Source organism: Amphiprion ocellaris, chromosome 11, assembly GCF_022539595.1.
Source record: "Amphiprion ocellaris isolate individual 3 ecotype Okinawa chromosome 11, ASM2253959v1, whole genome shotgun sequence".
NCBI lineage: Eukaryota > Metazoa > Chordata > Actinopteri > Pomacentridae > Amphiprion > Amphiprion ocellaris.
Genome location: NC_072776.1, coordinates 29,525,111 through 29,539,939, shown reverse-complemented (window position 1 = coordinate 29,539,939; position 14,829 = coordinate 29,525,111). Strand labels below are relative to the sequence as shown.

Sequence of the window (14,829 nt, the reverse complement as noted above, 5' to 3'; positions counted from 1 at the left end):
TATCTAAATGAAACTGGCTTGATGATTTAATTTTTCTTCACCTTGAATTCAGGAATTAATGCCCCCCACTTACTAAACAAATCAAATGATATCAGGCAATTAAGATTATGTGTTTGAGGGTCTGTAGGCTGAACAATTATGACACAAATGCCATTTCAAGGCGAGTATCAAGTCTTTTACAAATAGCGCAATAAAATTGGGAAGATTTCTAATCATGATATGACCAAATAGCAGACTTTTGTACAGAGTTTAGGCTACACCTGCTAATACAGCTGACGGTATATGTTGTAGTACTGCACGTAGCTAATGCTAGCCCGAAGCTATAGCATGTAGCTTCGGACTAGCATTAGCTATGTGCAGTAATACAACTTAGCGCTAAAGCTAGTTATACAGAGCAGTAAAAATTGCCCATCCTACCCGTGAGTTTAGCAAACTAGTGGATAAGATTGATAAAGTTTCATTTTGACAAACTGAGCTTCTCATGTTAATTTTTTTGTAATTTGTGCTGTTTTTGCTGCCAAGAGTCAAACATTGTATGCCCAAATACACAACTATTCATCCTTGAAAGCTATTAGATGAGCAAACACCTGCAGATATTTTGTATTTATTATGCATTAAGAGATTTTTGACTAATTTCACTGCAAATTTGCAAAGGCAATAAAGAAATGCTATGCTATTCTAAAAACACAAAAAATCACCAAACAAAAACGCTTCTAAATAATATACGAAAAACTAGCTGTAACTTAATTTTAAGAGTGATCAACTTAAAGTCTTGTTGTCATATCTGTACTCGTTCAGTGATTAAAAAGACATTTGAGTGAATTTCAATTCCCCAAACTCAGCGGAGTTTTTTGATTGAACCACATTTCTTTAAACTGTTGTAGTAAATTTGTCTTTGTAGAACCCAATTTTGCACAGTTTAAATTTGTGTATTTTGTGCTGTTTTTGCTGCCAAAATTTAAACATTGTGTTTTGAAATACGCAAATATTAATCTCCTAAAAACTAGTAGATGAACAAAAAATCTGCAGGCATTTTGTATTTATTATACAATAAGAGATTTTTGACTAATTTCACTGCAAATTTGCAAAGGCAATAAAGAAATTCTATGCTATGCTATGCTATTCTGTAAACATAAAAAAATCCCCGAACTACTGAAGAAAATTTCTAGTCTATATTCTCGTTTCTTGATTGAACAAAATTTCTTTGAATTGATACATTAAATTTGTCTTTGTTGAGCTCAAACATGTTTTTTTTGAGCGCACATTCTAAAATGCACATTTTTTTTCAGCTGAAGTACCTTGACAGCACAGCCAGAGTTCCCAGGTTGACCCTGTGAATGCCGTCGAGCAGCAGCAGTTTGCCCTCGATGGCGGCGGTGACCAGCGGCGAAGGCCTCCACGCCGTGTCTCCATTCGGTAGAGTATACCTCTGCTGGAGAAGGTCTCGAGCTGTCATGTCCTACAAGTCAAAGATAAAAGCAAGCGGGAAAGGGAGTACATCAAGTTAAAAGTTACTATCACTCAGCAAAAACGGATGAAGAAAGCTCAGATTCTCTCCTAAACATCCACCAGATTTCTAATCCGGTCCAGCTGCTACCTTTAATACCTTCGCTTTACAGATAACACTTAATGGCACATTTCTGCCCAGACTTTCATATCCACTATCACGCTGCCATGTCACGGTGGAGACGGAGGGTCTCGGGGAAGCGGAGGTGCACGATTTGTTCCGGGAGGTGGAACATTACCGAGCTGCTAACTGCTGAGATGCGTTGCATTAAATCAAAACCCGGAGCTCTGCGTTTGGTGCCGGGATGAAGTGGAGTGAATTAAGGGGAGGCCATTATAACGGCAGCAGGCATGACTCATTAAAGACAGGAGATTAATGGAAGGCTTTCTTTAGTCACAACAGCCAGGTCAGACAGGAAAAAGCTACCAGGACATCATTTGTCTCAGCTCCTGTGACATTTATCATTTCTGAGCATCATTTAACCTTTTAAGCTGGAGGCTGTTTTACGAAATACACTGAAATTCAACCACTTGCAGTTTCCCCAAACTGCATATAAACCCCAGGCTGTATGGATAAGTAGTATAGTAACATCTGGTTTATCAGAATAGTAATGGAGGAGGATGAATCATTCTAGCAGTTACAGCCATGAATATGACAATTTTATACTAAATCAGCTCAGTAGAGTCACCAGCTGTAGTCAACTGCATTTACTCACAGTTAAGAGAAAATTTGATCATCATAACTTTCTACATCACCAAAACTGATAATTCAAGTTGCAGTTTGTATATTTGTGACCCAGCAGCTAGTGTCATATTTCCAGAAGACCTATAAAAAATTCATTAAGGAAACAAAATACATCATTGTTATTTTTGGGATTTTTTTTGGTGACAAAATGCATGTTTTTGAATGATTCCATCATGGAAAAATTCTGAGTTAAAGGAGTCATTGGAAACTCACAGCTGCCTTGATATACATGGTCTTTACAAGTGCACAGAAAACACTATGGCCCCAGTCAAAAAACTGTATATAAACCTCAGGCTGTATGGATAAGTAGCATAGCAACATCTGGTTGTTTTATCAGAATCATAATGGAGGAGGATGAATTATTCTGGCAGCTATGGCCATGAATGCAACAATCTTTTACTAAATCAGCTCAGTAGAGTCACCATTTAAAGTCAGCTGTAGTCACTCACAAACAGTTAAAAGAAAATCAGATTAACACAACTTTCTATGTCACCAAAACTGACAATTCAAGTTGCAATATGTTTATCTGTGTCATATTTTCAGAAGACCTGTAAATAACATTCATTTAGGAACCAAAATACATGAAAGTCATTTTGGGGGGTTTTGTTGGAGACAAAGACGCATGTGTTTAAATGATTCCATGGTAGAAAGTTATAGGCGTCACTGTAAACTCACAGCTGCCATGATATACATGGTCTTTACAAGTGTACAGAAAACACTATAGCCCCAAACTGCATATAAACCTCAAGAGACACTATCAACAGCTCAAAGTGACACTCAAGAAACTCCTCAGAGTGCGATTAACAGTATTATGAAGGAGGATCAGTGATCGTGATGCTACAAAACCTGCAAATCTGTCAAATTTGATGCACCAGGAATGAAAAAACAAATGCTACATCCACTGTAATCACAGCAGCACAAAACAGACTCTCCAATCAGTGCAATATGCCTCTCAAAATGGTGATTTTAATAATAGATAGCAGCACTGTGGAAAGGGTTAATAGGAGGGTTGGTCTCCTCAGCCACAGGGACGAAATAATCTCTTTGTCTCTAAGGGTTTCTGGTGACCTACCAACCAATGTGTGTCACCGTTCTCTTTTTTTCTGTACCAGAAACATCATACATAACATTTCAAAACCACTTGGTTTACCTCTTATTTATGGTTACTGCTATTTATATGAACGTGAATGTAGAAAGTAGCCACTGCTGTGCTCCTGTTAGGGTTAACAAAAAATGGGGGAAATTGCATCAAATTGCAATTTTTCTGACAGATTCTGCAATTACGATTGGCAATACAATCCAAGATTCACTGTGTAGTAGATTTAAGGAAGCATTATCATGTGAAACACTATCAAAAGTGAGACTGTGGCACACAGAGGATGTCATAAATTAAAAAATTGTTTAAATCCTGGTTCAGACAAGCTGCATAATGTACTAGATGCAGCTGTTAAATAATGACACTGGACTTATGTAATTGCCACAGTAATCACTGATCAATGGGCAGCATAAACAACCTGTGAACATTTCAAACTGCTTGAACTAAATACAACTGAATCACAGCATTAGTCTTATGATTTAATTTATTATTTAATCATATATCCTAAACTGCCGCCTCTGTGTTGACTGCGTTGTTGCTGCTTGCAGCTTTAATTTGAAATCAATTAATTGTTCAGCCTCAGTGGAGAGCAAGAAGAGAGAAACTGTTTGAAATAGTTAAGAAATAACAGTAGCATACATGAGGATGAATTACTGTGGCAGTTACAGCCATGAATATGACAATTTCCTTCTATAGCAGCTCAGTAGAGTCACCAGCTATAGTCAACTGTATTCACTCACAAAAGGTTAAAAGGCCATGCCACTAAGAAAATTCGATCAACACAACTTTCTACATCACCAAAACTGATAATTCAAGTTGGTGTAAGCTAAATTTTGTGTTATATTTCAAGAAGACTTAATAGAAATTTTATTAAAGAACCAAACTGCTTCACTATTTCAGTGATTCCACTGTAAAAAAATTCAGAGATGTAGCAGTCAGTCACGATACACATGGTCTTTACAAGTTTATGTAAAATTGTATATGCTTCTTGTTGAGTAGCCATTCATCCTCTCAATTACTAGCATTTGGGTGCCGTAAATAATTTCCACTTTATGTAATTCATACAATAACTTTGTGATTCAGATATTTAAAACAAAATACAAATTAATAACAGAGTTAGTCATTGACCTTTTGAGCCCCAGGCAATTTTTTTTAGTTTCTACCTAAAAAAGCATCACCAATTTCAGTTAACAGCTGCAAATGCTATAAGAACTTTAAAATACAATAAATGTCCTTGTCCTCATCACCAGACCAAATCCAGTTGACATTTTCACTCTTGCCCAATCAAAAAGCTTAATTTAAAGTATAAACAAAGACTTATAATAATGAGTTGATGAGGTTACTGGACCTGCTCTAAAAAAACAAAAGAAAACAAGTGCAACTCTGCCAAATTTAATGCAACAGAAATTAAATGCAACAAATGCTACATTGATTTTAATCACAGTAGTGGTAGGTAGCATCTTTATTAAATGGTTGACATTTTGCAAAATTTATTTCAAAAAAAGGCTGGGTTTATATAATGGCTCCAGGCTGGAAAGAGTCATACATTAGCTCCTCCTAAGACCTGCTGGTAAAAATTTAAACGCAGCACTTTAATATATTTACGTACTTGTGAGTTATGGTTCTGCAACATTTACATGAGTATTTGTGAAGATTTGACCACTTGTTAACAAAGAGGTTAAATTTATGTCAGGTGCTGATTCACCTAATAAAAGATGAGAAGAGCTGTATTCACTCATTTTTTTCCTTCCATCGGCAAAGCCACTTCACTCACGGGCAAAATTTAACCAGTAAGTCGCTCTAACCGACAGTCAAGCCATGTTTGAGAGCTTGTGTATGATCTTGTGTTTTCTTTTCCTTAATATATCTGTACAGTATGGTCGTGTTACACATATATTATTATTCTCTGCTGCTGTGTTCACACTTTCAGGATTAGAGAATGTTTTCTTTCTTTCACTGAAGGATGCACATGCCAACAAACCTGACCTGACATGTCACTTTGTTTTCCAAAAATGGGATTTTCAGAGCTAACCAGATGAATTGCCCAGTGAAGGATTCCGCAATTCCCGCAGCACAAGTCACCCTGACCTCAGCAGGCTAAAAATAGCTGCAGCGCGATGCATTAATACATAAAGCTCAAGCAAACTCCCTCCTTGCACAAATCGTCACACGGCTGACAATATTCCACTCAATCAAACACACACAAGAGGAGGTTTAACAAAGCTTTACATCAACGGACAGAGATATTGTTGCACCCCTGAGCCTTACATATAGAGACTATAAATACTGTTCACCCGCCTTGGAGGTTTCCCCTTTTTTTGCTTTTCAACACTGAATCATGGCCAACATAATTGCAGTTTTTGACAAGAATTTCCAAAAAATGCCACAGTTTCATGTCAAATCAATGAATTAAAAAAAATAAAAAAATAAAATAAAATAAAATAAAATAATAATAATAATAATAATAATAATAATAATAATGATAATAATAATAATAATAATAATAATAATAATAATAATAATAATAATAATAATAATAATAAAAATAAAAATAATCTTCATCTTCAAGTCAGTATTTTATCAATCCACCTTTGGCTGCAACTACAGAATTGAGCCTACGTGGATTGATCTCAATCAGCATTGCATATCTGGACACTGTAATTTTATAATCCACAAGATTCACCTTGTTGTCTTTAAATCATTTCTTTGTAGTTTTGGCTGTTAGCTGCAGCTCGTTGTCTTGCTGGAAAACAATTCTTCTCCCAGGTCGCAGTTCTATTACAAAGTGCATTAGGTTGTCCTCCAGACTTTTCCTAAACTTTGCTGCATTCATTTCACCCTCTGCCTTTACAAGACTTCCAGGGCTGCTGCTGAGAAACATCCACACATAATGCCACCACTATGCTCCACATCCTGATGCTGCCACCACCATGCTACACATCCTGATGCTGCTACCACCATGCTACACATCATGATGCTGCCACCACCATGCTACACATCCTGATGCTGCCACCACCATGCTTCACATCATGATGCTGCCACCACCATGCTTCACATCATGATGCTGCCACCACCATGCTACACATCCTGATGCTGCCACCACCATGCTTCACATCATGATGCTGCCACCACCATGCTTCATATCATGATGCTGCCACCACCATGCTACACATCATGATGCTGCCACCACCATGCTACACATCATGCTGCTGCCACCACCATGCTACACATCATGATGCTGCCACCACCATGCTACACATCATGCTGCTGCCACCACCATGCTACACATCATGCTGCTGCCACCACCATGCTACACATCATGATGCTGCCACCACCATGCTACACATCATGATGCTGCCACCACCATGCTTCACATCATGATGCTGCCACCACCATGCTTCACATCATGATGCTGCCACCTCCATGCTACACATCATGATGCTGCCACCACCATGCTCCACATCATGATGCTGCCACCACCATGCTACACATCATGATGCTGCCACCACCATGCTACACATCATGATGCTGCCACCACCATGCTACACGTTCTGATGCTGCCACCACCATGCTTCACATCATGATACTGCTACCACCATGCTACACATCATGATGCTGCCACCACCATGCTACACATCATGATGCTGCCACCACCATGCTACACGTTCTGATGCTGCCACCACCATGCTTCACATCATGATGCTGCCACCACCGTGCTTCACATCATGATGCTGCCACCACCGTGCTTCACATCATGATACTGCCACCACCATGCTACACATCATGATGCTGCCACCACCGTGCTTCACATCATGATGCTGCCACCACCATGCTTCACATCATGATACTGCTACCACCATGCTACACATCATGATGCTGCCACCACCATGCTCCACATCCTGATGCTGCCACCACCATGCTACACATCATGATGCTGCCACCACCATGCTTCACATCATGATGCTGCCACCACCATGCTTCACATCATGATGCTGCCACCACCATGCTTCACATCATGATGCTGCCACCACCATGCTCCACATCATGATGCTGCCACCACCATGCTACACATCATGATGCTGCCACCACCATGCTACACGTTCTGATGCTGCCACCACCATGCAACACATTCTGATGCTGCCACCACCATGCTACACGTTCTGATGCTGCCACCTCCATGCTGCACATCCTGATGCTGCCACCACCATGCTACACATCATGATGCTGCCACCACCATGCTTCGCAGTTGAGAACAGTGTCTTTCTCTTAGTCACTCTCCCGTAAAGCTTTGACTGGTGTAGAACAACCAGTTTTGGCATCGACAGTCTCTCCCATCTCAGCTGCTGAAGTTTGTAACTTCTTCAGAGGAGTCATAGGTGTCTTGGTGGCCCTCCTCACTACTCTCTTTACTGTCAGTTTTTGTGGAAGCTGCTCTAGGCAAATTTCCACGTGCCACGTTCCTTCCATCATTAATGATGGATTTAACTGGACTCCAAGTGATGTTTAGTCACTTGGATATTTTCCAGTTTCCATTCACACAGAGTTGCTTGGAGTGTTCTTTAGTTTTAATGGTGTAGTTATACCCAGTAGTAGTGATCCACCAGTGACTGGACCTTCCAGATACAGGTATCTTTATACTACAGTCACATGAGACACATTCACTGCACTCAGATGGTCTTCTTTTCATCAACTGTGTGACTTCTAGCACCAATTGGCTGCACATTTGTTAAATCAGGTGATTTACTTGAAAGTGGGTGAATACTTATGCAAGCACTCATTTTACATTTCCTATTTTTGATTAATTGACTTTACTTTGTTGAAATCCGTTCCAGTTTGACATGAAAAAAATATTTTTTTGCACCAAAAAAACTAATTAAATTGACCATTTAGGAAGGCTCCTTTTATAGAATTATCCCGTGTGCTGTTTGTTTGCCCCTTTACCTCCTTCTTGGCATTATTATATGAGCATTTCCCAGTGATATGATAAGCACATTAATGGGCAAACACATTTGTTACTAAAATGACATTGCCTCAACATTTTATTGTCGAGATGGAGTCAAAGCAAATTATGAAAGCATGATGGAGTAAAAATAAAAGGACAGTTGTTTATGTTTCATAACGCACGTCAACAGATGGACAAATCTGAAAGACATGATTGTTCCATTAATTATTTAGGGTCTGTGACACAAAAAAGGGAGGGACAATCAGTCTAATGGTTGCTCTCTAATTTATCACATGCTCTGTTTTTTCATTTCATTTGACCAGAAAATCCTTTGAAGATACTTTTGTTTGTTCACAAGGGAGACATGGGCAGAATGGCCAGCATGTTATAAAGTTAGAACAAATCAGTCCATCATAACAACAAAAATGGGGCAAAAATAAGGCACATTAAAATGACTAAAGATATAGAGATACAAAAACTGAGGTCAGCTTAGCAATCACAGTTTAAACTCTTCAGTTGCACATTTTTTGAGACAAACTTGTTCAATAAAATAAAAACTTGTAGTTCTTTCTTATAATATAAATACATCCAATCTTTAAAAAGCATACTGAAAGTTTTAAAGAGCAGTCTTATTTTACCTGGTAGAGCATGACGGGCTCTATGCCGTAACCCAGCATCTCAGCGAACTCTTTGGCAATCACTGACTTTCCACAACCCTGTAAAAATACACAACTCTTGTTATTAAAATCAGATATGATGCATTGTACGTGTGGCGGCTGCACATTGTGTGTTAGCTACCTTGGCTCCTATCAGACAGATGTCCTTAGCCATGTGCGACTGCATCATCTCGGCCATCAGCTGCGAGTGGCTCGCTGTGTTGATGAAGGTCGGACTGCTGTTGGGTGGACGTAGATCCTTGGTGCCTGCTGGAACCTGAAGTTTAATAAAGACAAGACAAAACAGCATAAAACACCAAAAAAACTGTTTTACTATTCTATAAAGGTGGTGGAAAGAATATTCTGTTAAAGAGCCAATATATATATAAAATTGAATATTTGGGGATCTTCTAGAATATGTCTGTCTAGTTTAGTGTTTAATGAAACAGACTTTTTTTGGCTCATGCTGCATTGTCTGAAACATTCCATTTCAGCTGCTGTCTGTTTAAGGCCCGCCCTCTGAAAAGCCCAGTTAGCTCTGATTGGTCAGACGCTCATCGGCAACGTGGAAGCATCGGTTCCGAAGCTTAATCTCAGAGAATTAGCGTAGACTGGAAAAAAGGAATGTTTTCAACCTTTGTTTTTTTTTTTTTTTTTTTTTTACCATTTTACTGTTATTTTACAACTTTTAAAGTCACAGACAGTATTCATTAAAATCACCAAAAATATAATATTAAGGTGTTCAGTCCAAAACAAACTACCAAAATTTTAAATAATGTCCATATAAAAAAATATGTATTTCTGCAAATAATATTTTTTTTAAACATTTGACACTTAAATTACACTATGTTTATTGCATTTAAATAAAATAAATCAGTTTGTTTTTGTTTGTTTTTTTTTTTGTTTTTTTTTTTACAGATATTGCCATTTTTTCAAAGAAAAACCATCTATATTCAGGATTAGAATATTTTTTTAAACAATCTAAACATCCAGACCCTGTATTTTTACAAATGGTAATTCATTCTATAACATTTACTTATTACATTTTTTTCTTAATTTAACTTGCTTTTTACTGTGCTGTGAAAAAACAATGTGAAAACTTTTTTAACAGCATTTTTAAAAAAAAACAATTTTAATGTTATTTTATAGATTTTTTCCAGTTTTGTTAAATCACATAAAATAACTCAAAAAATACTGGAAATGGTGCTAGTTTAAATGTTAACCCTAAAAAACAAGCCAAAACTATAAATTACATCCACATCAAAAACCTGCTAGATATTTGCTATACTTTGAAAGAAAAAATATTCATATTAAGGATGACAAATGGTAAAAAAAAAAAAAAAAAGAATACATTTTGGTTTGTTAAATTGCAGATAACTAATAACATCACAGAATAAAGTATTGCGTCACATGTTAACCATAAAAAGCCGGTAATATTACACTATGCTGAAGATAAGTAATGGAAGAAAAGCCTGGACAGTGTTTTCTGTGAAAGAGAGTAACTCCATTTGACTTGAACTTTGTAAGTTTGCAGACAATTACATCCATAAAATGCTATAACAGTACAAACGAAAGGGGAAAACCCCCATATCGTAATTTTAAATAAACCATGATTCACACAATCCTTGCCATCCCTGATGTAAAGCTGGGCACAAAAACAACTATATGTTCCAACAAGTCAGTGTTATCGAACAATCAATGAGACGTACAGTGCCAAAAGGATCACTGCCACACATAAAGAAGCTTCAAAGAGTTACTAAGAGTGATATCATTTGTTTGACTGGAAGATCAGTGTCGCTATTCTTAGAAAACTGGAATGGATCTGTGTTCTTCCCAAACCCCACATAGCAACATAGTCACAAACACATTTTCTCTTCTGAGAAGAAAAGTTACAGACTGATAAAGAAGTTCCCTTAAGAGTATCAGTGGAAGATAAGATTTCAGTTTCAATTGGTAGAAACAGTATTAATCACTACTTAAAATATATGCCAAATGGAAAGCTTTCATTGGCAGTCTCTTTGGCTGATGTAGTTAGACATCTGAAAATTGTAATTTGAGCACAATGAGTACAAAAGCTACATCAACTTCAAGTCTAACAAAAGCATATAGTGGATTTCTGCTATAGTTTTTTCATTGACTGTGCCACAGGGATTTTCCCTTAGGGGTGGCAGTATAATAACAGATTGTTGAATGATCATTACTATAGAAGTTGTATGGGTAATGCTGTAATTTTGTCTAGTCTGAGCTGTTTTAACTCTTGTTTATGTGATTTATTTCAATGTACTTGTTTTTTTCTGTAGCAATGTCCAGCAGATCAAAGCAATTTTTAACTGAGTGGTATCAGCATAAACTTCTTTGTTTACATCCACTTCGATGCAGGAGTTGTAAATTTAAAACCTTTTCTTAATAAACACAGCATTATCGATCATTAAGTGACGAATTCAGTTATCTTAACATTAACGTCTTAAGTCACCTACATTTGATACAGAAGTAGCTGTTACATTTACCACTTGGATTAAGTAAACGCTATCTGACACATACTTGTGCTAACCAGACGTCATTAAGCACCCTAGAAGACTCTGTCATTGTGTCCCTTTACAGGTTAAACCCCCATAACACTGCCAAAACAATAACTGCTTGTCTTCTCTGGTTGATACAGCACAAAAAAGCAAGTGTCCTAAATCTGAAACATTTTCTTAAGACGACTAAATTATAATAAGAATGGGGCACATCGTACATTTGTTCTATGCTAATATTGTTGTCTTGAGCCATGGAATCATGACATAGGCTGTAAAAGCAGTTGTTACATTTACCACTCGGATTAAGAAACACTATCTGATGCATACTTACGCTAACCGGACGTCATTAAGCACCACGAAAGACTTTGCCATGGTGCCCCTTTAGAAGCTAAACCCCAATAATACTCTTTGCCGGCCAAAAAAACAACTTCCAGCGTAACCTGGTCACTATTGTATTAAACAGTAAGAGGCTCCACCTGGTGGCACAACCAGGTAGTATAGCTAATCTACAATGCTTTAAGTGTGTTTTGTGTTGCAAAACGGTACTGAATTGGGATTCAGTATAAGCAGACGGCAAATATTTAATGACTCGGACTGGATCGGGAGCAAAGAAACTTCCCATCATACAACAACTATATAATACAGATATATAAAGTTTAGAAAATACAAGATAATACACCTAAAAACACAGATATGAGTATAATCTTGTTAAAGGTGGAAGAAGACATCAGTGTCGACACTGTTTGTCCTCATAAGCCGTTGCTTAAATAAGTAATGAGATGGGGCTGTCTAATTGATTGTGGTTTGTAAATCTATCAAAGTGATGCTCTGAAAGAAAAGACATCCAGACTAAATGTTGTTCTACTGTGTACTGAGCATGTAGTTCCTCCTTCCAGCTGAACCTCTGGCTACTCTGCTTGCAGTGGCTTTGAACTCAAGAAGAGCAAAAGCCAAAGCATGCATAATCTGATAAACAGGACAAACATTTTTGTACTTGATGAGGGTTTTCCAAACAAGCAGACACCATTTCTTTAAAATCTGGGAAATGCAGACAAATGAAGGGGTTCTTGTTTAAAGATTTACATACTTGTTTGTATAATGACTCCAGTGGTCAAGCTACTGTCTGTCTGTGTGTGGTCTGCCATGACAACAGAGGATGATGAGACTGCTCTGTTGCAAACATGAGGTCATAATTTAACAAGGTTCTGGTGGTTGCACTCGTGGGGACGCTGAGATCATTTACTCTGACGGCATAATTTATTTGTGCAAAATGTCTTCATTTCGCTTTGTGTCTGTAATTAGTGTCTTTGATTTCTGTTTACTAAAACAACAAAAAAAAATCATTTAAAACTTAAAGATGGCGTTTGTACACTTTCACATGACTTGTACATGGGTTCATAAGGTCCTAATGACCTACAGGTGACAGTGATGGACCAAGAAATGCAACACAAGCAACCATTTCAGGAAGCCATATGGATGTAGGCAACACAGGACTCAAATGCCTCTTTAAAATCAAATTTGCAAAGAATTTCTGAAGACAAATGTAAAATGTAAAATTTAGGGCTTTAAGGATACAAAAAAATTGCATTTTCCTGAGTAATTCTCTATGCAAACATCACTTTTGTTCCACTCCTCCCTCCATTTTGGAGCAAAAATGCCTACATTTAAATGATTGTCGCTTCTCTGACTATATGCATTACTGAGGTCTTTCGTGTGTCAGAAGTGTCAGAAAACCTGGAGGTGATCAAGAAAAGGAACAGTAGGAACTTTAAACATTTTTTTAAAAAATGAAGATTTCTGCCCAATTAAAATAAAAATATATATATTTCAGTGTACATAATTTATATATCATTTGTAATCATGTAAGTTTTGCTACTGAAATGCTAAAAAATCTTACAGTGTGCGTTTTGGCTGCTTTGTAGCAAAATACATAAGAAATATATTATAAGAATATTGTTGCTATGTCTGCAATAAAAAGGATTTCTTGAATCCTGCAATACCAAATATGTCCATTTTTAGTGACATAGTGTGCTTGGACAAACCAAAAGAAAACAATGTGAGGCTTTTTTACACTGTTTACAGCCTGTTTGATGGTACCTGACAGGTGACATCCTTGTCCGCGACCCTTAACGTAATGTCTGCATGACCCTCAAGGTCCTTTGCCAGAGAAACATTCAAAATGGCGCTGGGTGCTGGCTGCCGACGACCATCCAAAAGCTCAAACCGCTGCCAAAGACGCCACAAAGAGCACGTGTTAATAATTGATGCATTGGAATATCTTATACTGAGGCCATAACAAGCATGCACATTAGATAAAACCATTTAACAGGAACTACATGCTCAGTACACAGTAGAACAACATTTTGACTGGTGCGTCACATCCTGACTTACACTAAGTACTCCCTCGACAGCGTTACGCCCATCCTTTCCCAGGATACTGTGGTAAGGGTAAAGCCTCTGCACAAGCTGCTGGGAGGACAGCATGGGGAAAGCGTTCTGCAACAACACAGAAAAAACAGGCATTAGACAGTTTTTTTTTTTTTTTCATTTAAATCCTGGCTTTGCATGCTCATCTCCCTTTTATCTTACCAGGATGTGAAGGGCAGGAAGCAGGTTGTCCACTGGGAAGTCTGGGAGGCCGAGGTTGGATGATTCCTGGGAGCACAGCGTCGTGGCGAGTGACAGCAGCTGGGATACTCTGACACACAGGATAAAACATGCTGTATTATTCCACATATACAACTACAAACACATCAGACAACCTTCAGTAGGTTACCTTTCTGCACCAATATTTGGTCCTGCTGTGTACAACAACTCCAACTGGTCCTGAAAATACAAAGAGGAAAGTTTCTGCAGAGCTCTCTAAATTTTAATGTTGAAAATTGTTGCAGAGGAGATAAATAAATGTTTTTGACACATGGAAAAAACAGGTGTAGCCTACTAAACACACACTTCTGTTCTGGCATGCTTTAAAGGTCCCATATTGGGCCACATTTCAGCAAATTCAGAGTCCTAAAGATTTGTCTTTCAATTTTTCATCTCAAAATACCACAAAAATGGTTCATTTCACTATGACTATATAACAACTGGTTTCAGTCCATGCTAAACAAATTAAGTGGAATGGAGCTGCTGCTGAACCCGCACCCTTCAGGAAGAAGACTCTCCCTGCTTCTATGATTGACAGCAAAACAGTCAACCACATCAGCTGGCACAGACATCAACAAGTGTGTGAGACGAGCACTTTTAATTGCTTCTAACGTTCTCTCTGAGAAATAATTTTACATGGAAATATCCAATCATTTCCAGCACAGGTGTTGTTTTTATGTTTTAACTAATGTTGCAGTTGTAAAATCAGTAGTTTGTGT

General features: G+C 37.8%; 1 protein-coding gene across 1 annotated transcript in view; it reads right to left on the bottom strand.

Moving 5' to 3' along the window:
- The window catches only part of vwa8 (von Willebrand factor A domain containing 8), a 122,667-nt gene that overhangs the window by 86,285 nt on the left and 21,553 nt on the right, over positions 1–14,829 (bottom strand). The window contains exons 7-13 of the mRNA XM_055015147.1: positions 14,241–14,290; positions 14,054–14,162; positions 13,856–13,960; positions 13,562–13,690; positions 9,088–9,222; positions 8,928–9,005; positions 1,299–1,459 (exon numbers count right to left, since the gene is read on the bottom strand). Of these exons, the coding sequence (XP_054871122.1) occupies positions 1,299–1,459; positions 8,928–9,005; positions 9,088–9,222; positions 13,562–13,690; positions 13,856–13,960; positions 14,054–14,162; positions 14,241–14,290 (767 nt within the window). The remainder of the gene's footprint in view (positions 1–1,298; positions 1,460–8,927; positions 9,006–9,087; positions 9,223–13,561; positions 13,691–13,855; positions 13,961–14,053; positions 14,163–14,240; positions 14,291–14,829) is intronic.